Source organism: Zalophus californianus, chromosome 15 (assembly GCF_009762305.2).
Source record: "Zalophus californianus isolate mZalCal1 chromosome 15, mZalCal1.pri.v2, whole genome shotgun sequence".
NCBI lineage: Eukaryota > Metazoa > Chordata > Mammalia > Carnivora > Otariidae > Zalophus > Zalophus californianus.
Genome location: NC_045609.1, coordinates 47,282,270 through 47,307,847, shown reverse-complemented (window position 1 = coordinate 47,307,847; position 25,578 = coordinate 47,282,270). Strand labels below are relative to the sequence as shown.

Sequence of the window (25,578 nt, the reverse complement as noted above, 5' to 3'; positions counted from 1 at the left end):
GCTCCTTGAAGCAGGGTTGGGTATGGTTAAACCAACATTCACTGCCGGAGCTATGGATATATAAAACTTCTAGATTAACTGTGAAAAACTGTGTTTAACACACAGAAATCACAGGAGAAATGGATGTGAGGTTCCACATTGCCTGTCTACTTCTTTGGTTTGGTTTAAAATGGAACTTGAAGAGATCCTTAGGAGACCATATAACAGCCCTCCTTGGAAGAGCCCACAGACAATGGAAATGTGCCCAGAGCTGGTGCAACAACCTCTCTGCAGGAGTCGTTTTCTCCACGCTGGCTCTGCCCTTTGGATCCGGCAGCTGGCCGTGGTGCCAGTTACTGGCCAGGGCCAACAGGAAGGCAAGGCTAGAACCTCTGAGCTCAAAATGGGGGAGTCAAATATCACCTCAGAACTCCCAGCCCAAAGTGAAGCTGAACCACCCCTTCTGTTGATCCGCCTTCTGTGTTTTCTGTCTACGGCTTTCCTTTCTGGCCCTTCTAGATTCTCCACAAATCTGTTTGTCTGTAACTTTAATAATGATGAAAAAAAATAACCATTAGTCTCAAAACACTTAAACACTAGCTTAAATTTCTTAGATTGATTCATCTATTGGGAGAAAGAAGTTAAACTAAAACAGCAGGCTTTTCTCTTTAAGAAAAAAAAGATGTTCCATGAAAAAGTGGGAAATCAGTTGTTCGGAATTCTTTCCAGCGAAATATGAAATTGGAACAACTAAAATTGGCAACTGGGATCAAAAAGAAAGATTAAGCCAAAAAAATTATTTGGAAAATTAAAAAAACAAAGCCAGAAGATTCTGGAAGGTCCATTAAACAGCCAGCTTCTTAAATGTGTTGTGTCTGCATAAGTTCTTCCCTCTTTAGTCATTACTGTCCTAAACTACTTCAGTCCGTGAAATGGAGCCTATTTCCCAGGATTTAGGGAAGGCACTTCTGCATCTTTCTCTGTACTTGGTTCCATGATTTAATAGCTCTGTAGGTCAGTAAGTCCTTCCTGTGTCTGACCTAAATCCTGCTTGCTGTGGATTTTGAGCACTGTTGAGAACAGTGTTCCTGAGAACAGAGCAGAGCCATCTCTGTTTTATAATCAGTTCATGATCATTTCTCTTGGAGGAAGATTTTCAAACCCTTACCTTTTGAAGACCTTATTCCGATCATTGTTGTGAAAGACAAGAAACTTGGAATATCCATTTTGGAAAAAGAGCTCCAGAGCGATGTCCTATAAAGAGAAACCCCTTTCACTGCTGCTGAAGTTGCCTGGAATGGAGAGACCCCAGGCCACAGAGCCACTAGCAATGGGTCGTTTGGTTCTCTGTGTCAGGCAACCCTTCCTGGTTGGTTCTTCCAACCTCCTCAGGGGGTACGAAGATCTTGGCAATGATGAAAAGGGGAGTCCCTGCAAAATGGGTAGGAGGGCAGGGGGCTTCAGACTTCCTTTGACTGAAGCAGGAAGCAAGAGCTCCACTCCCAGGATAAGCCAGGAACAGAGAGACGGAGGAAAGGGCCCGGTGATACCTTCAGACCCTTTCACTTCTGGGTCACGAGTTTGGCTTCCTGAACCAGAGAGTCACCCTATCAGAAACATTAGGGGAACCAGTTGGGTGGGTGCAACTTGCCATCTGGGCAGCACTGTGTGCCGACCCACGGACTTGCAGGCCCAGCTCTCTCTGCCCAGCTCATTTTGCAGAGCCAATTTGATGTGGCCATGCTGACCTAGCAAGGGTATTTTGTTAATGCCTAAATGAACTCTACATACGCTCCTCTCTTTTTCCTTTCTCGTCTCCCTCCCTGTCTTCCTTCTTTCTATTCCAAGCTGTGTAAATAACAGACTTGGAACAGCCACAGAAAGAGTCTGCATGGAGGATGACGCTCGGGGATGAGACGGGGTCAGGGAGAGGGTTCCCAGGCCTGGAGGCAGGGGTGAAGCCCAGGCATGGAGGCATAGAGGGGACGCTGCATCCAACAATAGTCAGGTCCTGCTTCCACCTGGCTGAAAGTGAGCTCTCCAAGTCCAGTTCTCTAGGCTCCTGAGCAGAGGCAAAGTATCTGTGATGATAAGCAAACCCCTCTGGCCGGGGGGGTGCACAGAGGAGCCTCAGATATTTTTCTACAAATAGAAATCTAAATACTGTGCAAAACAGATGATCAAGATAGACATTATGGCTTCTCCTAGAAACCTTGAATAGCCAAGATCTGACTTTCTCCTGGGAGAACCCAAAAGAAATGGGGGCCTTGCTCACAAAGCTCTTCCCACCCCCAAATCCCACCCTACTTGGCCATGCTCACATGCCCTCCTGCTTCTCCCTTCCACTACTGTCAGGCTAACCAAACATCTGGAAATCATCACTGTTTACTGAGGGGGACTGAGGGGGAAGAAACTCACTTACTGATACTTATATGCTACTACATATAACCTATAAGGTAGGCATAATCATAAAATAGTAATTTCGAGTACTTAGTGTGCCAAAAAATGTGCCGAATGCTATATATGTAATGGTGGAAGACACAAAGTGTGGTCGCTACAGTGGCAGAGCCACGGTCAGGATGAGGCCCATGCTGGCCACATTGCCCAGAACCCTCTGGGCAGGGCTTCCCCCAGCTGTCCCCTTCTCATCACTCTCCTTGCAAAGAAGCACACCAAGGCCAGGCAAGATGAGAACTAACACTTTGTGGGCAAAATCAGTGGACAGGGAGGAAGAGGGCTGGTCAGATTCTAGCAGCTTGTGGATCCTTTCTAGAATGAGCCCCCCTGAGCTTCAGTGTCAGAGAATCATAAGGACCCCCTCCCCTCCCTGGCAGGAGGATCACATGATGAATTACAGACCCAAAGACATTTACCAATAAAACACTCTTATGACTAGGTTGATTAGGGTCAAACACTGTCCCCCTGTTGGCCTTAGCAGAACAGAGACCTTCTAGAAAGGGTAGAGGAGAGATCGGGGCCCCTCCCCTCCTATAAGGGTGGTCTCTCATCTCTTCCTCTGCCTGCCACTGGGGAGGCCTCTGGACACAGATGCAGCTTTGTTACTAGTAAGGCTGGGCTGGGGGAGGCCAGATGTGTCTGAGGCCAGCAGGGGCTTCTCTCTTTGCAACTCAAGTGAGAAGCTTCAGGTTGTGCCTGCTGGTGGCACAGCCCTGCCTCTGAGGGGAATTGGCTCCATTAGCCCCTGGTGAGCCCTTGGAGGCACTGGCTGAAGCCCTGGGACCCTGGTTAAAGGGGACAATAAGGAGATCTCCAAACCACTTGGACCAGGAAATGCCTGGGAGTTTGGAGATGGGTTTGGCCATGGGGAGGGCAAAGGGCAGAGGCAGAGGTGGACCACACGCTCGGACAGGGCAAGCTGGCCCTTGACTCTCAGTCAACAGCTCTGTCATGAGGCAACGGAGCTGCCCTGTCCTGTATTCCAGAATCTCCAAGGCCGCTCTGGGCATGTCAAGGGGAAAATAAAGCAAAGAGGCTGGATCCTAAATGACGCACCAAGAGAGAGAAGGTTCCAACAGCCAAATAGCAGGAACTGGGGAAAGAGTGAAGCAGACGTCACAACTGCCAACCAGGAAAGCAGGCCCAACACAATTCACACTCACAGATGTGTCCCAAAGGGCACTGGGCGGTGCACAGGTGTGAAGGGGGTCACGGAGTGTGCCCCTCACATTCCGATGGGGCCTCACTAGCACCTGCACCACCCGTGCCATAAGCTGGCGCCCCCTCTTGCACCCTCCCCGTGGCATACCTGCAGTAGGAAGCGTGCCTGCCGGAGCTCCCTGAGGTCCCTGTAGCTGTGGCTCTGGCACGAGTAATGGTCAGAGGACCTGTCTTTGCTGCACATGTTGAAGATGAATGGATCACTGATGCTGGAAAGGAAACAGGACAAGCAGTGAGAGGGCGTGTGGAGGGCTCGTTCCCCTGATGGCCCCACGGCCCCGCCTGTGGTTCTAGAGACACTACTGACCCACTGACTCCTTCCTGAGCTCCTGCCTCTGTCAGCCCTGCCCTGGAACGGGATGGGGCACCAGTGTCACCAGGTGAGGGGACTGCCTCCAGGGCACACGGTGGCAGAGGGTGCAGGGTGTGAGTGTCAGAAGGTTCTCTGGGTACAGGGGTCCAACATGGGTCAAGGGGGTGGGGAAGAGTGAAAGACCCCAAAACACATGAGAAATTTCAGGCCAGAAGGCAAGGGCAGAAAGATGAAGAGCCTCCATAGAAAAGCCTGTGTTCAGTGTGGCTTCGGCAACATGGGGCCTTGGGTGGCCCAGCTACCCCCGAGCCCTAAAGACGTGTGCAGCGGGCTGAGAGCGCCAGTGAGCTGGAGGACACTGGCCACAGCATTGGCGGTGGCCCCCAGAGCACTGGCCCCAAGCCAGGAGCCCTCTCAGAGGGCAGAATGACCCCCCTTGGGAAGAGAGGGAGAGGAGAGAAAGGGAGAATCATGAACTGGACTCAGATTCATCCCAAAGATGACAGTTTGTGCACTGGGAGTAACAGAAACACCTTTAGGGAACCAGATGAAGCTTTTCACCACCAATGAGCGGGGACTTAACAAAACTGATTTCAGTTATAGACTTACTTCTGAGTTATGTAGCAAATTTAAATTGTGGCTGCAAAGCTCTGATCAAATGCCCTTTAAGGACTGGCGAACTGGAGCGCACCCCCCCAGCCCCGGCACCTCAACCCTCAAAGAAGCTTGTGTATCAACCACAGATCCAAAGAGCCAAGAGCTGGAAGAGCCCCTGCGTCCGCACAAGGCGGCAGGAATGGGTGAGAAGCTGGCATTCTGCCTCCTCCCCACCCCAGCTCCGAGGGTGGCCCTCCCCACCCGGCCTGCAGAGCAGGCCACTTAGGCCCCCATGTCATGCTTCCCAGGGGAAGCAGAGTCATGGGTGTGTCACACAGGTCAGCAGGACTTGTCCAATCACTGGTCAGTTGGGGTGGCCCAGCATCCGCAGTGCTCAGGGCTTGGACTTGTGCAGGATGCACATTTTGCCCCTGAAGGTAGAAGGGCAGGCTGCTCATGGAGACACAGCCTGAGCCTGTTGTTCAGCCTTCTGCACAGCCAGCCTTCCAGGATATAGATGCAGCCTTCCACAGCTCCTCCTGCCCCTTCTTAGAACAAGCCTCTCAGGTCCCTGCTCTGAGCCACAGAGCTATAGGATCGATCAAATACCAATGTGGCTTTGGTTCCGGATGCTTCTGCCTCGGTGCTTTAATTCAAATCTGCTGGCTAAGGCTTATGTCGCTCCGTCAGGGGCTAAGCTGAGCTTCCCCTGAACTTCTCTGACTCCCAGTGGGGCCATGGTGGTCATTCTGGTTCCTACCCTTAGCTCAGGTCAACCAGCATCGCAGGTCGAGGCACTGATGAGAATGACAGTGACACCTCCTCTGTGCTCCCGTAACCCCAGGCTTATGGGCACAACAGTAAACGTCGTCTCTACCTTAGCCACACCTCTCCTGGCAGACTATGAGTGAGTTCTCTGGGGCACAGACCCACGCGCATGGCTCTCCATCCTCCGCATCTTCCCTGGAGCTCTGGGCATGTTTGCTGAGGGGCTGGCAACTATCATGCCCTACAGCCTGCCAACCACGTCTGCTGTTTAACTTCATCCTCATAATGAACCCTTACAGAGTGTGTGTCATTATTATTCCCAGAGCAGAAATGAGGAAACTGCATTCCAAAGAGGAGAAGTGACTTTTCCAAGGTCAGGGGGAACTGGATTCAAACCTGGGTCCTCTGACTCTAAAATCCAAGCTCATTCACTAACACCTTTTCTCCTCTGAGGCAGAGAGGCTCGCTGGCTTTTACAGAGCTCTCTCCCTGCGAGCTCCCTCCTTTCAGCAAGCTCTCTGCTGACTGATCCTGCAACCTGGCATTCTGAGACATGAGGAAGAGTGCTCTGGAAAATGCTTTTAGGAAGGAGCTTTGAGGAGGAAATGCACTCATTTTTCTCCTACTTGGAGGGATTGAATAACCATATAGGGCAGGAATGCTCCGACAGACCCGAATGCTCAGGAAGACTAAACTCTAAAAAACATTATTGAGTTCACTAATGTAATCCAAACTGGAGTTCTGTCTTATGTAGTGTTAGTCACACACAGCTCTGACTGGGTTTCTTGGCCAATGCTGTGTACTGTGCATTAAGTCAGAATTCAAGCACCTAAGGTCAATGAATAGAAAGGAGGAGCGGATTCATGTTCTTCTTTAGGTACAGCTGTGGTCATAGTTTATAGGATGGTACTCACAGTGCTTTTGCCTGACAGCTATCATGACATACGCAAGTTTTCCAGAGTGGTCATAGTATAATTTGTAATATTCTTAACTAGGGAAACCACAGTAAACTAAGTGATAATCATATTGGTTGACCTGGTCTTTGAGAGTCAAAGTGGGGATTTCAGACTAAAATATTTGAAGTTATTTCTGAGGTTATCTGAATGTTGTCAGAATTTATACCTGTAATTTTAACCTGGAATCAACCACTACATCAAAAACTCTTTACCAGACTCAGCCCACATCTGACTTGCCTCTTTGTGTTTATGGAGTCTACCCCAGTGCCTGGCACAGTACAGAATTCTGGTAAGGATTTGTTGAATCGAATTCAACAAAGCCATGATGCTTCAAAATGGCTGACTGATGTGGAGAAAATACCTGATTATAAGCACCCTATCACAAAGAACCAGCTGGATGGCTTGGATTCCCACAGAATGAATCCAGTGCTGTACCTTGTGAGCTTGCCTGCCACTATTTTGGGTAGAGTAGTGTCCTCCAAGAGGGATATGTTGAAGTCCTAATCCCCCAGTACCTCAGAATGTGACTTTTTTTTTTTTTTTTTTTAGAAATAGGGTATTTGGCCCTAATCCAGTAGGACTGGCATCTTTAATTAAAGGGGAAATTTAGACACAGACAAACACACAGAGGGAAGATCTTATGAAGGCACACAGAGAGAAGGCGCCCATGACTGGAGTGATGTATCTGCAAGACAAGGAAGGCCAAGGGCTACAGGGACACACAAGAGGCTAGAAGGAGCAAGGAAGGATCCTCCCCTAGAGCTGTGGAGAGACCACGGCCCTTGATTTTGGACTTCTAGCCTCCAGAACTGGGAGACAATACATTTGTTTTCTTAAGCCACCCAGTTTTTGGTACTTTGTTATACAGCCTTAGGAAACAAATATAGTCATTCTATTCAGGCAACAGGGGATCTCACTGAAGGCAAAATAAACCTTCTGGAAAGATTCTTACTTTCTGAGGAAAGTTCCAAAGTACACAAGTGCAATCAATGCTGGAGGATTTGCACTGTTCCTGAACTTTATCTGGGATATTTTTATGGTGCATCAGAGAGCCTCTTTCAAGGTCTAGTGCTCAACTATACTCAATTTGATGGCAGTCTTTTAGAGAGACATTTCAGGGTTGCGTTAGCTTTATTTTTAACTGGTTTATTTATGTATCTTCCTTAGTCTCCGTGGTCAAAATAAGACTTAATCCCCATTGATCTGACATGATCTAATAGCCAGTCTCTGAGAATCACATCTTCATGAGTGCTAGCAGTTTCTTAGGGCAGCAGACAATACCTCAGATAGAAAGCACTGTCTGATTAACAAACACTTCTCTGAGGTCTGGTGACTAAAATTACTTAAGCAATTCCTAAATGATATTCCAGGGTAGTAATTTGTTCTCACACCACTCCTACTTGCATTCCAGAAAAGTACATCTCCAGACATGGGAAGTCTCCTTTGTCATTGCAAGTCAAGTGAATACATACAACCTGACAACAGGGCTTCTATTGAAAGTGCAGACAGAGTCAGTTTGATCATGATTAGATGCACCTCATAAACACAATTTACCTAATCAATAAGATCTTATCTAACACTAACTCGATTTAAACCAGAGGTCGAGAGTGAAGCAATGGATTCTACAAGTCATTACACGGGCATTCCATGCATAGAGGTAGAGTAGAAAGCTTTCATCAGCTCTCAGAAAGGCAAGTCTGCAGACCCATTGTCCATATTGATTAGTATCAATAAAACATGAGCAATAAGATGGGATGCATGTGCCAAGTATTAATTATGTTCCTCCTGCCTTGGAAAAGCACAGAAGACTCACAGCAATCGGTGAACATTTGGTATGAATAAAAGATGGAAATTAGCAGAAAGAAAAAGGCCAAGCATTTTAGAGCAAATCGAAATCAAGGGAGGGTGAGCTGACATACAATTCTTCCACACTCCTTAGACTCTTGCTTCCTGCCATAGGCTGGAAATGATATGACAACCAGGTGTTAAAATTCTTAGTTATTGGCAGGTTAAGACTCTGGGTTCTTCTGTTGATAGTCTATAATAGCGGTTCTCAAAGTGTGGTCCCAGACCAGTAGCATCAACATCAGCTGAGAACTTGTTAAAATCTCAGGCCCTACTGCAAACCTACCAAACTGGAAACTGAGGTGAAGATGGGTCCCAGAAGTCTGTTTTAACAAGCCCTCAAGGTGACTTGATATTAGTTTGAGAGCCACTGGGTTAAGAGGTTATCTTGTCCTCATTTGAACCTTCGCTAGCTAGAAAAATCAAGATGTCTTCATCCAAATGTATTCAAATGTGATGATCAAGAAGAAGCATATGACCTGACAACTGAACTCCTAGCAAAAGCGTAAACACAGTCACTTTGATTTTGAGTGGCTGTACTTTATAAACACAAGAGAATTAACCAATGAGAGCAACCTGAACCCAAATAGAACAAATATACTTGATTATAAAGAAGAACCTCTGAATTTCCTGCCAAAGACCTCTGGTATTAGTTGGTGTAAAAAAATGGCTCTTCAGCGCTGTGAATTGTGCAAGACTGTTGAATCATAGATCTGTACTTCTGAAACAAATAATGTAACATATATTAAGAAAAAAGAAAAAGAAGAAGATAGCAGGGGGGGAAGAATAAAGGGGAGTAAGTCAGAGGGGGAGACGAACCATGAGAGACGATGGACTCTGAAAAACAAACAGGGTTCTAGAGGTGAGGAGGCTGGGGGATGGGTTAGCCTGGTGATGGGTATTAAAGAGGGCACATTCTGCGTGGAGCACTGGGTGTTATGCACAAACAATGAATCATGGAACACTACATCAAAAACTAATGATGTAATGTATGGTGATTAACATAACAATAAAAAATGAAAAAAAATGGCTTTTCAAATTTCTACCCAAATCTCATCCATCCTTCCAAACCCAGATCTCAGCCCATGTCTTCCAGTAGCCCTCCCTCAGCACACTAGCCCCATGTCATCAAACATGAGCCCAGAAGAGTCCTCCCATGACAAATATTTTGTCCCATGAAAACAGTGTGCTCCAAATTCTTTCCAAAAGAACCTGTTTGTGCTGCCGAGTGCACTCGTGTGCCTCACTCAGCATGAGGGGCAGAGCCTGATGTTTCACACAGAATGAGCAATCAGTAAGCTGTTGAATGAGTAAGCTGATGGGACTGGATTCAATCACCCAAACAGCCTAAGGTGAGATCCCCCTTGTCTTGAGGTCCATTCCATATCACATGAAACAGGAGGAGCTACTTCCTTGTTACCCACTCCAGATTTTAACTTTGGGAAACCACAGTCATGGATGCCTATGTCTTAAGGTTCTTCTGCTTTTTCTCATGGCTCAGTTTCAGGCCCAAATGAAGACCACAATAACACCGAGGTGGGAGGGCTGGGGGTAGGGGTGGCCAAGAAGGAAGTCAAGGCTCAGGGAAGAGTCTGCTAGAAGTCAGGAACTCACTTGGATAAGCAATGGCGGGTACAGTAGACATCCCCCACAGAAGAGAGTGTGAAGTTCTCGCAGATGTAGAAGTGCTGGTGGCCGAAGAGCAGGACCCCTTCGGAGACCAGATGGCCCTGCACGATCACCAGGGAGTACTTCTGTGTCACCTGGAGGGAGACAGCGTCAGTCAGTCTGTGTGCATGTGAAGCATGCCCATCATTCCTATGGAGGGCATGAGAGAAGGGACCAGCCGCCCACTGAGAGTTTGGAGGTGAGAGCAACACCTTGTTAGAGGGACAGAGCCACTGCTTGAGAGCTGCCCTGCTCTTCACAGTCTAAGTGGCCCTTCTATACCAAAAACACTGTTTTGTTATTTGAATTACCCAAGGCCACGCCCACCCCCACAAAGACACGTGGATGAGTATTTATGGCTGTACTGAACACATTGACAATCTTCCTCTCACTTTAAACCCCTCCACAGCCATGCAAAACATTCTGTAGTTAATAGTGAGGAGGGTTTTCAGGGTACCAAGCATCCCTCAGTTACAGAGGCAATGGAGATTGTTGGGGGGCCAGCTAAGTGGCTGAACCAGGACTGGAACAAGTCTATCCAGAACCACAAGTGTAAGACTGGCCCTGCTGTCTGCAAGGCCAAGGCTAGTCCAGGTATATGCAGAGGAGGCATGTGTTCCACCCAGATCCCTCCTTTCAGACTCAGGTTCATTCTCTCAGCAGCTGGAAATTCTGGAAGCTTTCCAAAATCACCTGTGCTAAAGAGAGTGCCTGGGCACAGGGCACGCCCCCTTCCTTGGCAGTCTCTACCCAACAACTGGTCCCTGCAGGGTAGGAAGAGTCACCCTGTTTCTCAATTCCACCCCACACCTCCAGCTTTCATGGAAACAACTGAGGCCTTGGCTGAGACTTCATCAGAGTTACACTTCTCCCTCTACATGACCCTGTGACTGTCACTCCCAGTGAATGTCCTACATGCACATCTCTGGCCCATAGCTGGGTTCCCAGGGAGCCTGACCTGTGTCTTGGTATGACCTGGAGTTCTGCGTGAAGTAAGGACTCAGTGGGTCTTTACGTGGAATAAATCCCTGAATAAGTGAGGGAATAAATGAATTCTAGATGACAGGAGCCCAGATGGACCAAGAGTAAGGCCAAGGCCAATATTTTCTCAGGTTAACTCTGTTCTAATTCCAGTTACACAAAAGAGAAACTGATTTTTTTTGTTTGTTTGTTTTACTTTCTAACATATAAGCATTGTAAACATTTTACACATACTAACCAATATAATCTTTACAATAAGGCAAGGGAGATTTTACCACTGGGGAGGAAAAAAAAAAAAAAAGAGTCTCACCAAAGATCAGTCACCTAGTAAGTGGTAGAGCCTGAGACTGAAGCTAAGCTCCCTACTCACTGTTGGGAACAATATTGGGACCACAGTGATGAAATCTGGAAAGCAGGCCTTGAATACCGGTTCTCCAACTCGTGCATCAAATGGGATAAGTCAAAGTCAGGGTTAAGACTTGAAAGTGAAGATTTGCCAAGGGTTTTTTGTTCCAAGACAAGCATTACCCACAGTCATCTCTGAATTATTTTTCCTAAGTGAGGACTAGCTAAGAGTCCTGGTACCTAAACCCCAAGCTTCCTGCAGGCAGCTGGCTCCCCTGGCCTCTCCTGCCTCCACCTTGTCAGTGGAGCTGGCCCTCAAACCACCTGCAGAGCCAGACCATGGACTCATTTCCAACTTTGTTCATTCATCCAGACAGTCACCTATTCAAAAGTTTGCACTCAGCACCTACTACGTGCCAGGCCCTGAACTGGGATTCGGAGATAGAGGGATGGATAAGATAAACAAGAACCTCGCCCTCATGGGGCTTAAAATCTAGGGGGGGAGACGGATAGGAAGCCTGCATGTCAACCAATAAACTATCACAAATTGGGATATATACTGAGAGGGAAAAACTAGGGTGATCACAACAGGGAAGAGAGAAGCTTAGAGGGGACGCTATTTTAGACAAACTCAGACCTGATGTACGGTATTAGGGCAGCCATGGAAAACTCAGAGAGCATTTGAGGGGAAAAGAACATCTAGTCCAGAGCCTAGAGGCAGGAAGGGCAGATCTGGGGAGCAGCAAAGAGGTCAGAGTAGCTGAGATGAAGTTGAGAAGTAGGCATGCTTAGATCTGGGGGTGGGGGGTTGGGGGTTGGACGTCTTGGTAAGGCCATTGGACTGTACGCTCCTTGCAACAGGAAGCCATGGGAGAGTTCAATTCCGAAAGAGGACACTGGCTGCTGGGTGCAGAGTAGATCAGAAAGAGCCAAGAGTGGAGGAAACGTGATCAGTCATGTGGCCATTACTGTGGTCCATTGGAAGAATGATGACTTGGTATATGGCAGCAGAGACAAGTGGGAGGAAGGAGAGAAGTAGGGAATCTAAGCCAGAAGAGGTAGAATTAACAAGAACTGCTAACCAGACAAACTACAAAACCAATAATAACAATAATAATAGGAACAATTGAGGATACACGTCTACTCTGAGATTTAGGCAATTGAGTGGAGTCCTCCAGCTTCCCTGAGAGCCTTCCCCAGAGGCAAGCACCATCACCACTTTATTGTATTGAAGGATAAGCAGATGTGCCACCCCAAAATATGCCACTTTGTCATGACTATTTTGAGTCAAAGATACTTAAAAAACAGCAGGTACAGGAAGGGCACTCTGGTTTACCCTTTTTTCCCCTGAAAATAGGAGATAAAACTCCCGGGTGAAAAATGCCCTCCCTATATTAGGAGGAAAAGAACATTCTCAGCACCTGAGACAGACAGATCAGACCTAGAGAAATATGTACAAATAAACGTGGTTGGACGAACCTCCCTTCAGCCTCCCTGTATACTTTGGTTAATTTTTCACAATTACTACACTGTGTTCAACTTGAGCACTTAGGCCTAATCACTTTTTGGGTTCTTCATTTTCCTGTGAAGACTCCCGTGTACCTGTATAAAAGTAAAATCTGTATTATCCTGTTGATCTGTCTTCTGTAACTTAATTCTCTGGCCTAGTTGGAGTCTAAGAGGTTAGGAAAAAAGTTGGACCTCTCCTACATTATATCCACCCAAAGAGATTCCAGGAGTACATAAGATGATTATACATATCCTTTTTATTTTATACAAATAGCATATTCATATGCTCACTGTTCTGCATCTAGTTTTTTCCCTTAATGGCCCACCTTGGAGACCCTTCCAAATCACTTTTTACAGAGCTGCTTCACTCTTATTAATAGGTACGGAGTATTTTCTTGCAAGGATGTACTAGAACTTATTCAACCAATCCCCTATGGATTCAGGTTGTTTTCAAATATCTGGATATTGCAAGCAATGCTGCAGTGACCATCCTTGGACATAGAACCCTTGGAACACACAGGATGGTGTGCTGAAAGATATATTCCTAGAAGCCAGACTGCAGATCAAGGGTGTGGGTATCTTAAATTTTCCTCTATTGCTGGACTGTTTCCCTGTAAGGTGGACCAATTTACACTCCCACCAGCACCATCAGGAGACTGTGATGCCAGCCTGTTTAAACTTTTCCCCTTATCCCTTTGTATAGAGGAGACCTCATCCTCAAGTTTGCACAGTGAGACGTAGACAGTCCCGGCACCAGCCCAGGCCTGTGTACCTCCAAGCCTCCCTCTCCCTGCAAAGCCCCACCCTCGTCCACCTTCTGTGGTGCCCACAGCAGGGGCGGGAGCACATTCCTATGAGCTTCTGGTGTTTTCCTTTGGGGAGAATTAAGTAACAACCAGAATAAACCAAACCACAAGAAAAATGTCTGGTGAGAGCTGGGTTAATAGCTTAAAAATTGATTCTGCTGGAAAAGAGTGGCATTTTAAAAACTAAAAAATGAACCCAAGTGAACTCTTACCTGCTCTTCCATTTAAAATTAGCCCTGGGGGGACTGCCTCCCAAGTTTACTCATGGTTAAGAAATCCCTCATGCCGTGATTCTATTGATTACTTTAAAAAAGAGAGGAACTTCTGCTTCAGAAGTAGAATTGTTTTGAGGTCGGCTAGATGATATATCATCACTCCTGGCAAGAAGATCACTAAGTATGTGGCCACACCTGGCCCCGTGTATGATAAGGAACAGATTGGCTGGAAATCCAAAAATCCCGGAGCTGAAGTTATAGGGGCAACAATTTGCTGGGACATTCCGTGGCAGCCCCTTGCCGGCATGTTCTCCTAGAGTCAGGCCTCAGTGTGCACATCTGCAAAAGGGGAAGATCCGGCTGGAGGTCCTCTGAAGCTCTTCCAGAATGATTAGTCTGCGAGTTAGTGCAATGCCCTAATTTGATGGGCAGAAAAAGTGAGATGCGGAGCCGTCCTATGAGATACCCAGAACAGAGCAGCTGCGTACATTTCCTTATATTTGTGTGCAAGATCTATTGCAAAGAAAGCTTTAGCTCCGCTCACATGGATCACATGTCCCTTTTGTACATCTTCTGCTTCCCTAGGCCCTGCTATCAGTGCATTCTGTTCTACTGGCATATGGAATAAGTATTCTAATTTTTCAAAAATGCACCGATTGCCACAAAAAAAGTTAAGTATAATAAGGAGAGAGACTATATAAATTCCATTTATGTTGGCTACCTGTGAACTCTGGCATCTAGATCACTTTTAAAAGGAGCATTTGGTCATACTAGTAATAAAAAATGTATCATAAAACAATAAGGAGATACTACTTTTATATCAATCTGGCAAATCTGAGAAGAAATAGAATGCGTGGACCTCTTTACAGCAGCTCATCTTTTCAGGCAGAGACAAGGAGCAGGGATGCCCCCTGCCTGCCCACAGGTGCCACTTCCACAGGCAAGCCTGCAAACAGCCAAGCCTCCCAGCCTTTCACGGCTGGCTCAGACGAGAACAAATGGGAAGGACAGAAATTGCCCTGGCATAATGAGAAATGTCCTGAGGACTGTTCAAAGCACAGAGTCTAAGGGAAACTGCATTTACTTAAGATTGCTCATTGGTAACTGACTGAAACTGGGGCACATTTCTAGCCAGCGCAGCTCTGAAAATTGCAAAACCTGGACTTGTGGATCTCGGGCATTTATTCAAAGAGAATGAATGAGAATCACCTGGGCAGCTTGTTAAAGTTCATATTCCCAGATCACATTCCCAGATGTTCTGGTGCAGCCAGTACAGAGTGGGACCTGGAATCTGCATTTTAATAAGCAGCCTGGGTGGTTCTGATGCAGGTCATCTGAAGACCATACTTTGAGAAACTGACTCCCAGACACCAGCGAGGCTATGAAGGATGAGGTCTCATCTCTTATCAGCATATTGCTCATAACTCTTTCATTCGTTCATGTATTCATTTCCCAGGTCTGCACTGAATGTTTAGTGTGTGTCCCACACACTGGTAGGCTCAGAGGGAGACAAAGTACACCTTGACAATGCTCATGGTCTAACAGGAAAGAGACTCTCAACTGTCCCAGCATGGCATGGAGTGGGGGGGATACAAGCACTCAGGACACAGAAGGGGCTGTCTAGCCCAGACAGGGGTGAGAGAGGGAGCAGGGCTGACCTCCTAGAAATGGTCCCAGAGGACATGACCCAAGGCTGGGGTTAGGAGTAAAGGGGACAAAACCAGGGGAGAAGCATTCCAAGACACAAAGTCTTAAACTAGCTGGACATGTTTGGAGATCATAAGTAGTTGTGCACAATTAGAGTCAAAAGTCAGGTGTGAGTGTGTGTGTGTGTGTGTGTGTGTGTGTGTGTGTGTGTGTGTGTGTGTGTACACATAAGGGCTGGGGAGGGGGCAGTCCAGGGAGGTGCAGGGCCAGCTTGGGAGTGGCCTTGTGCACAAAGTATGCCAGCTAGAGTCACAGAAGGTGTTAAGTAGGGACATATACAGCTCTGCATCTTAGAAAGTCAGTTACGGCCATTCACCTATGGGAAGTTACCACCTAGAAAGGGTAACACACTTCTTCACTTTCTATAAAAGGCCTCATCTCAAAATACCTGGGAAGAGCTTGACACTGCTCTCTGCTGTCCAGAGCAAAAATAACTCCCTTTGCCCTGTTTCCTTGCAAGCAAACTCAAGCTAATATTTTACATTGAGTTTGTATAAAAAATAATTTTAGTTTTTCATGTAATTAAAGAGAATAGCAACAGCAAAAATACCTGCCACTTGAGTTCTGACTCTGGACTCTGGAAGCCCATTTGGCCAAGTGAAGCCTCAGCTCTAAGAGCACCTTAGGTGGCAGGGTACAAAGGGTCATCCCCAACAGCACAGTGGCTGACTCGGGCCCACAATTAAGATGCATTAAATATACCACTTCTCACGTCAAATGGAGCTATTTGCAGAGAAATGTGTTTGTGGTTCTGGGAATCATTAATCAATGACGCAAAGGTAGCACAGAGTAATTACCGTCCCAGGTATTGCTGGGGGCGATCAGAGCTCCCACGCAGCACAAAGGCATGAGTTAAGCTGCTGCCATTTTGGAGCCCCAGGCCTTCCTGCTTCGCCCTGGGGCCTCTGGCAGGGACAGGCCATCCAGAAGCCTGGAAAGAGGTTCCAACCTGGAGAGTCTCCTAGACTGTTCTAGTAAAGCACTTCTGAGGCAACAGTGGAGGAGAAACCGGGGGGCTCACTGTGGGGTGTTCAGCTTACACAATGGCTTGTCGGCGGCAGGTTTTCTGAGCATGGATGCAAACCCGCCACACAGCCCTGTTGAAGCCCCTGAGAAGTTTAGAGAAAGCACAGACCCAAAGGCTCTCATGGAGATGTCTGAATTAGGGAGTCCCCAGCTTACAACCAATGCTGGCTACAAAATGTGTCCATACAGGCAGAAAGTGCCAGCCTGAGAAAGACAGAGGATACCACCCCCTCACTTTCCAAATATACACACACACCTGCCATGGGCAAACTTTCTCTCCTGTTGCTGGAACATGTTCAGGGGTCAAGGGTCAGTGGAACAATACCTCTTTCCTCACCATCCAGTTCCTATCCTTGACAATAAGGAAAGTCCACGGGGATGAAAGTCACGGTGGACCAGGGGCGAGGGCATGAGCAGTGCTCGGCACGCTGTGTCCTGGGCAGAGATGCCATGTGTGGTGAGGGGCCTGGAGGCCTGCCCGCCTGGGCCACTGCTAACCAGGAAGTTTACAAAAGAAGCACAACAGGGCCTGCAGCCAGCATCTCTGAGTGCCAATATGGGAGGGCAGTGGAGAGTTTAGTGTAGCTTGCTCAAGACAGTGAGCTGGGAGACAGTGGAAAACCACATGGCTTTCGAGTGACACAGATCCGAGATCAGATCCCAGCAAATTCAGTTAGCAGGCCGACTAGGCCCGACAGTCACCACCAGGGAAAGGGAAGTGACACAGCCACCCTCCCAGGCGTGACACTAGATGAAGTGCCGTAGGAAAGCCCACAGAGCAACAGCTCCAAACATCCAGCTAGTGACATTTTTGACAATTACAGCGACAAACAAAGAGCAAAGGGAGGCTCTGAGTCCAGTCTGAGCACTTGCCCTGTGCCCAGCTGCCCTCCTGAGCACGAATTGCTGGCATCGGCCTCCCTGGTGCTGCTGGTGGTGGATTTGCCGTGGAAGCCAGCCCCTGCTCAGTCATGCCCCACCTGCTCCCAGAGGGGGTCCCCCACTAGCCAGGTCCCCAGGAACCCAAGAGCAGGCCCAGGTTGTCGCTGCAGTCCATCTGCCCCTCCCTGAGCTCTGCACACCCGGCTGGCTCCCTCTTGACACAGCTGTGCTCTCCAGTTCGGCAGACCCTTCCCGAGCACAAATGCTTCATGTCAGCAAAGGGAAGGACAAGGGTAAGCGCAAGCCTGTCCCTGCCTGTAACGAAACCACAGGAAGCCTCAGCAGTAATGACAGCCATGTGCTGAGGCGGTGCTGGTGGCGGAGGCGGCAGAGTGTTTGGGCATGCACCGGACACCATGCAGAAGGCAGCCTCGGCTACAGGCAGTGGGGAGTGGGTGGGCGTGGTCTGTGAGCGCCTGGCTGGTGGAGGTGGGGGGCGGGGGGCACGTCAGGGTGGGTCCATGCCTTCCACAGCCAGCCAGGGCCTGTTCCACGGAGAGCTCCTAGTCTAGACCTGACTCTGCTCTGCTGCCCCAGCATGTCCTTGGGTTCCTGAGGCCGGCTTCCTCGTGCTCCTTCCTGCCTCTCATGCTTCAAATTTAGGGACTCCCTCTGTTTCACCATATACCAATCCAGGCTCCAAGCCTGGCAACTTCCTTCTTTCTCACAAAATGTTGCATTTTATGGTGGGTGCAGGAACTCCCACGGGGCCCCATCCCGGCAGGCCAGGTCTCTCATGGGCTCCTCTCTGATTCTCTGCCTCATTCTCCACCGTGGCAGCAGGATAACGGCCCCACTCAGGCTCCTTGAGTCTCACATCATGCCCAGACACCCACCCCTGCAGCACCTTGCCTCATAGGAGCACCCTAGGAGTCAGGCCCGGCTGGGGCCAGACTCCCCTACCCCCCACCAACCCCCACCATCAGGAGCCTGCCCCTATGCTGCCCTGGCTGCTCTCCTCCCACACCTCCTTCTCCAGGGAGCAAGTGCATCCAGTGGTTTGGTTCTACTGATCCTGGAGAAACTCAGGCTGAATTGGGAAATAACCTCTCCTGTAATTTACCATGAAACCAGAGGCAATAAGAACAACCCAGTGAAGTGAATCAAAACAACCTGTGAGGGTTCTAGAGGGGAGGGGGGTGGGGGGATGGGTTAGCCTGGTGATGGGTATTAAAGAGGGCACATTCTGCGTGGAGCACTGGGTGTTATGCACAAACAATGAATCATGGAACACTACATCAAAAACTAATGATGTAATGTATGGTGATTAACATAACAATAAAAAATTATTAAAAAAACAAACAACAACAACCTGTGCAAAGAACAAATGTCCAGATAATGGCAAGGAATCACCTTGACCTTACAACTGCTCAGTCTCTGGTTCTAAGGAGCTGACACTCGTCTGGGCCCCTACCCCCAGGCTGTCCCCTCCAGGCAAGCAAGGGATACACCAAGCGCTAAGTGGAAACAGGACTGCTCTCATTCTCAGCCCCTGCTGGGTTCGGCATGCTCTTGTCTGCACAGCCTAGAGATCCCTGCTACCACAACAAGCCACGTGTGGTGCTTCTGACAGCTTCCTGCTGTGTGACATGGAGACCAAGAAAGACTGAAGTTTAAGTACAAGACAGGGGAGGATGGGAGAACAGTCTCTTCTTGGTCCTGTCCTGCCTCTTGGGGGCTGGCAAAGTCAGTCACCTGTGGGCTTCAGGCTCTTGCCCCCCACCACCTCCAACACGACCCCTGAGGGAAATGCCACTGAGTAGGACAACCAGCAAAAATAAAACTCTCAGAGACCAGGACAGTTACCAAGGTCATCTACCTGCTGCATATACTGGGGCTAAGACTAGCTCTTGGCTGTGATGGTAAACTCCAGGTGTTGCCCTCAGCCCAGCCCAGTTAGGGCTGGAACCACCAGGCTGGCCTTGGGAAGTACATGGGAGCCAGGCCACCCACAGAAGCTCCCCTTGGTAGGTGAGGACATGGATTAGGTAGGCTATGGACCTGGAGTGATATTCCAAAGCGTCCCCTAAGAACCTTGTCCCTGATGTTCCCATCAGACACTAACGTAGGTGCTGCTTGAAAGAACCTGCAGAAGAAATTAAGGTATAGATCAGCCGACTTTAAAATAGAGAGATTGTCTTAGATGACCTGGTGGATCTAATGTACTCCCATGAGCCTTTAGCAGAAGAGGGCAGAAGAGTTGGCTGGTGGGAGAAATGTGATGACAGGGAGGCACAAGGGGGCCGGCAAGGTCTGAAGGGGGAAAGGACTTGACCTACAGTGGCCAGCGTTTGAGGATGGAGGAGGGGGCCACAAGGCAAGGGGTGTGGGTGGTCTCTAGAAGCTGAGAACGATCCCTGTCTGACAGGCAGCAAAAGAACGGGGACCTTAGTCCTATGGAAGCATTGGACCGAATTCTGCCAACATCTGCATGAGCTTGAAAATGGATTCATTTCCAGAACCTCTTGAAAGAAATGCAGCTTTGCCAACACCTTGCTTTCATCCCTGTGTGACTCCAAGCACAGGACCAGTGGAGCCTGTTGTGCTGGGCCTTTTGAGATAATAAGTGTATGCTACTAAGTTTCTGGTAGTTTGTTATGGCAGCAACAGAAAATCAATATACCCAGCAAAAGCAAAGCATTGCCATTGATCTGTTCTTATCAAAACGATGAAAATAACCAAAATGGACACATACGATCCAATATTTCCTTACCCTATCAAGAAAGTAGGAGGGGAGAGCTGAATGTGACATCTGCTTAATATGCATCCTTCCTATCATGGTTTCCCACCTTAACACTATAGACATTTTGGACTGAATACTTATTTTCTGGTGGAGGGCAGGACTGTCCTAAGCTTTGTAGGATGGTTAGCAGCATCCCTGGTCTCTGCCTACCAGAGGTCAATAGCATCCCTCCCCGCCAACTCATGAGCCTGAAAATGTCTCCAGACATTGGCAAATGTCGCCTGGGGGTAAAGCTGTCCCCTGCTGAGAATCACTGTTTTATATAATCTTTTAAGGGCATTAGACAAAGAAAAGTTTTTATAGAAAGAAAACATTAATCTCCTAGCTGTTTTTCAATTGATTACACATTTACTAAATAAGCATTTCTAAATGAACACACTATTATACTGATACATCCAAACCATTATCAGCTGTTTGTCCTCAGCAGCTGGGCATTATGAATACCACACAGTATATAAATGTATATGTATATGTATGGATGTTTTGATTTCCATTTTTAAATATTTTACAAAGTAGACATACTTTACTTCTATAATCAAAATAAAATGAACATGAATTTAACGGATCTTCATTCATCAGTGTTTACTGAATGTCTACTCCAGGCATGCCTGAGGTTAGGTACCCAGTGGTCCCTCTGCTAAGGAGCACCAGTGCAGGGTGAGAGGCAGACAGCTGAAGTGGGGAAGATTAGTCTGTGTGCCTGGAGCAAGGGCAGGGGGTGAGGCAGGGGGCAATGGAGACTGCAGGTACCCCAGGTCCCAGAGTGGGAAGCGGTTGAGATCGGCTTCAGAGAGTCAGCAGCCAGGGCGGTGCAGGTAGATGCACCAGCATGAGCGAAGTCATAGTAGCAAGGTGTGATAGGGACTGCAGATGTGCTCTATGCCTGGAAGCTTTGGGTTAAGCAGGTGTAAGAAGGATGACGCTGTTACAAGACTGTGTTGGTTAAACTGTGACTCCAGTCTGAGAGCAGCTAAGAAACTTGATAAAAGTGCTGCTAACCATCTGGCAATGCACTTCAATCTGGCCCCTTTCTATCCAACCCCTGCAAGGAGCAAATCCCAGCCTCACACCCCAGGGAGTCTCTGCAAGGAACCCGGCCCTGGAAAGGACATGCTTCATTTCTGCACCTGCTGATGTCCCTCACAGGCTCGCTGAGCTTGGCACCTGCTCCTGGAAATCCAGGCTGCTTACTCAGTGGCCCTTAGGTTGGATCCACTCTCATCCACCAGACTGGCCCTCAGCTCTCACACATTTCTCTCTGTGTAGTTCCTGCATGGCCTCTGGGCCACGCCCTGCCCGCTCCTTTGTTCTGCCAGTGCATCTCCTTCACTTACATCATGAATGGAAGAATTAGTGGGTGAGACTCGGAGGCCCTTAAACCACCCAACCTTTAGCAAGGGAAGAGAGTTGGTCTTTAGTGGGCTACCTCACATGTGCCCAGCTCTGAGCAAGTCTCTTTGCTTCTATTATCCCATTTTAGCTCTACAAGAATTTTGTGAAATGGTCGCTCTATACTCCCTATTAAAATAAGAAAAATTGAGGCTCACAAAAGTTAGATAACATGAAATTTAGTATGTTGCCAAGTTGGGATTTGAGCTCAGGTCTGTTTCACTCTAAGACATAAGCTTTATCTTTCATCCCTTTCTTAGATTTGGGTAAGAGAAATCCTCTGCTGTGTCCATACTTTAGGGATTCCTCCGGCTCTTTTCCAGTCATAGCAGGGGGCCATGCGGTGGGTCCTTCAACCCCATTCCAGGCATCCTGCATCCAGACTGCAGACTTCCCTGCTAACTGTCCAGCCTGCCCCCTGGCCCGTGCACTCATCTTCTCCAGGTCTACCCTGCTGAGGGCTGACAAGGCCACAAGTATGCCCACCCCTAGGCCTGAGTGGGGGCCCAGGGGAGGCTGGTGTCAGGGTGAGAGTCTAGGCAAAGCCTGGACGTATAAGTTGAGTGTCCAAACACATCCACACCCAATGCAGGATGGAGCCCTCAAGGTGGTCAGACTGCGGGCAGGGGCCCAAGGTGCCAAACAACAAGATCAAGAATTTTAAATCCGAAACTGGTCTTCCAGGTATTATAAAGGTCAGTGTTGGAAGGTAGACCATATTTCATGATAGTGTATTAGCTTGATTTAGATCTCTTTTTTTAAAGACTTTATTTATTTGACAGAGAGGGAACACAAGCAGGGGGAGCAGCAGGCAGAGGGAGAAGCAGACTCCCTGCTGAGCAGGGAGCCCAATGTGGGACTCGATCCCAGGACCCCAGGGTCGTGACCCAAGCTGAAGACAGATGCTTAACCAACTGAGCCACCCAGGTGCCCTTTGATATATATCTTTTTAAAACATCTCGATGCAGGGTTTGTCAGCTTCCATTTGTGCCCTTGCTCTGGGCCCACCAATTTAGAAGCATGCCTGCTCTTTTTGCTCATTTTTTTTTTTTTTTTTTTTTTGTGAAGAGAAACATCACCTCCCATGTGAATGAAGAATGCTTGATCTCATGTCTGATGATCTTTAAAGAAGAATCATGATGTGCTGTATTACCTTTTCATGATCAAGGAGCTCTTGTAAAATAACTTGTCTTTCCCGACACAGTTCCAAGAAATCTTCAGAGTGCAGACTTTCATGTAAGGCAGGGAAGAAGGTGAGCTGGGTGCAGTCCACCGCCAACTCCTCTCTCCCACTCTCGGCTTCCTTTGGTGTCAGCTCATCTGCAGCAGTATAAAGGGACACACGTTTTTGGCACGAGCCACCTGACCTCACGAGGGATGGTGCACAGCATGGGCCTGAGTCACCGAGAGAAACTGCAAGGTTTCAGGGCAGAGGTGAGTGGTGTGGATTTCAGCATGTCCCTCACTGTGTCTGAAAGTGGGAGTCACCTCTCTGACTCTGTGGTGCAGTCAACACACTGTTAGGTTGATTCACTCTGGAAGGTGTGCCCAGGTCCGGCTGCTCTGCAGCTCCAGTGTGACTACGGGGCACTACTTCAAAATTCACCCTTATTAATCAGTAGAGAAATTCCTTCTAGGGTCATTTAGAATCTGTTTCTTTCTGAACTTCACTTTATTCATTTTTTTAAAAGAGTGGGTTTTTTTTTCTATTTTTTTCTAATTTATGGATGCACTATGATCTTAGTGTAAAAAAAAACAAAACAAAACTTGGAAAACCCATGAAATTGTGAGAATAAATTTAAAATATTTGAGAAGTAAAACAAGTATCACTCATGCACCCAGATATAGTACTAATAACAACAGCTCGGATGTAGTAAGTAAGCTCTTTCTCTGTGCTGGATGCTTCTGATGACATTTTTTTCATCTACTCCTATCCGGTTGTGGATTCTATTTCAACCTCCCTTCACCATCAGGGAAAAGTGAAAGAGGCTAATTACTTTGCTCAAAGTCATATGGTCACAAAGAACTAGAGGCCGAATCTGAACTAAGTCTGTTTCTCCTCCCTGTTCACAATTTGAACAAGTTCTTCACTTCTAATATCTTTTCCAAACGTATATGTATATGCATGTGCATGTGTGTGCGTGCACACACACACGTGTGATTTTTTGACATGATAGGAATTATGCCGCATCTACAGTTTTTTTCTAGAAATTTTAAGAAGATTTTATTTATTTGACAGAGAGAGAGAGAGAGAGAGAGCACAAGCAGGGGGAGTGGCAGAGGGAGAGGGAGAAGCAGACTCCTTGCCGAGCAGGGAGCCCGATGCGGGGCTCAATCCCAGGACCCTGGGATCGTGACCTGAGCCGAAGGCAGACACTTCACTGACTGGGGCACCCAGGCGCCCCATCTTTTCTAGAATTTTTTAAGACTATATTAGGAACACTTTCTCATTCCATTTAAAGCTCTTTGAACTCATCTAAAACGCCTGTATAACATTCTATCGTGTGGTTCTTTCATAATCACCTAATCCATCTCCAATTTTTTGGCGGCACAGACAGTTTCTATTTCTACCATGAACGCACTGTGCTGTGATCGTGCATGTGCACACCTAGACTTACTTCCCAAGCATGCACTCCTGGGCACAGACATTTGGGTGCCTGCTGAGCGCAGACCTACACGATTTCTGGATCCTACTCCCCCACCCTGTCCTCGATGTCTACTCGCCTAAAGGAGGCATATATGACTGCAAAGCTGAGGGGCTACTGGCCATTTTCTTTGTGCTAAGATGCTCACCTCTTTGAGCTCCTCCCCACCTGGGAGTCTCCCAACCGGATGAATGGAAGTGTCTGCTGCTTCCAGCAACAGCCACCACAGGCTTTTCCCTATGCGGGGAGAACACTGTATATATACAGACACCCAGGAAAGCACAGGGGAGAACCATAAGCCTTTCCTTCTTCTTCCCTGGCTGAGCTCCCTACTGGGGCAGGGGTCTGTATATCAGGACAAGGAGATTCAGCAGCCCATGCCCAGAGGACACCAGCACATGCTTTCCACCACCACAATCTCTGCAGACTCCCCCTCTGTTCTTGGAGCTGTGGGGCTTGGGGTAAAGAGAAGAGAAGCAAATGGGCATTACGACATTATCCCAAGTCCTATGCCACAGTGGGACCCCCAAATCAACCTGGAATCAGGGCCCAGCACCCTCACATCTGGGTGCTATTACTGCAGACTGGCAAGACAGCACACTCGATGCAAAATCCAGTACTCAGGTGCTAAATGAGACAAGTTAGATCAGCGCTCAGAAGTTGTCATTTGGTTAAGGATACCACACTAGCTACACCTCAGGAGACAATGAAACTCACAGACAGGGAGTGTTTGAAGAGAAAAGGCACGGTCTGGTAGAAACATAAAATCTGGAATAGAGTGCATATGTCTGTGTGTGTCTGCAGGTTGTATTTGTGTGTGTGTGTGTGCGTGTATGTTTGGATGTGTTCATGCCAAATGACCTCAGAAAATAAACCCTGGATTTCCAGCAAGCCAACTCAACCAAATTCCTCCATGAGAATTATACAAATAAAGAGTAAGTGTAAACATCAAAAATGATCCAAAGTATTTTTTTTTAGCCTGGGAAATAATAATGACTATTGTAGCTGTCATTTTTATAATCAGAATTCAGTGTAAAAAGTACTAAATATTTCTTTTACCCATTTTTACTTTAAAGCATTTTCCTCCCATGTATTTTGGGTCACATACTGAGCATGTATTTGTATTACTTGAGGACACTTTTAAGATCTCTCTGATATAGCAAATTGACAAGATAAAATTCTTACTGTTACAGCCTTAACATAAAATTCTTCGCCTAACAGAGAGCCAAGGTCTGGAATAAGTTCCTCCTCATTCTGGAGAGCACAGTAAGGAAAAGAGTCTTAGCATCACCTACTTTAGACTGGCAGCATTTTCTTCTTCAAAATATTAATTTCATATTAAATAAAACCAAGAAGTTGTTTAATTACGAATGAAAAATAGGTAAACTGATAAATGGAATACCTTGCTTTTCAACATCTGTTTCTGAAACATTGCCATTTCTGTCTTGGTTTTCCTGAAATAAAAC

At 47.5% G+C, this 25,578-nt stretch overlaps 1 protein-coding gene across 2 annotated transcripts in view; it reads right to left on the bottom strand.

Moving 5' to 3' along the window:
* Positions 1-25,578, bottom strand: part of WDFY4 (WDFY family member 4) — a 296,192-nt gene that overhangs the window by 82,883 nt on the left and 187,731 nt on the right. For both annotated transcript variants that reach the window (XM_027595872.2, XM_027595873.2), the window contains exons 42-46: positions 25,515-25,566; positions 22,621-22,787; positions 9,751-9,899; positions 3,746-3,866; positions 1,148-1,233 (exon numbers count right to left, since the gene is read on the bottom strand). In XM_027595872.2, the coding sequence (XP_027451673.2) occupies positions 1,148-1,233; positions 3,746-3,866; positions 9,751-9,899; positions 22,621-22,787; positions 25,515-25,566 (575 nt within the window). The remainder of the gene's footprint in view (positions 1-1,147; positions 1,234-3,745; positions 3,867-9,750; positions 9,900-22,620; positions 22,788-25,514; positions 25,567-25,578) is intronic.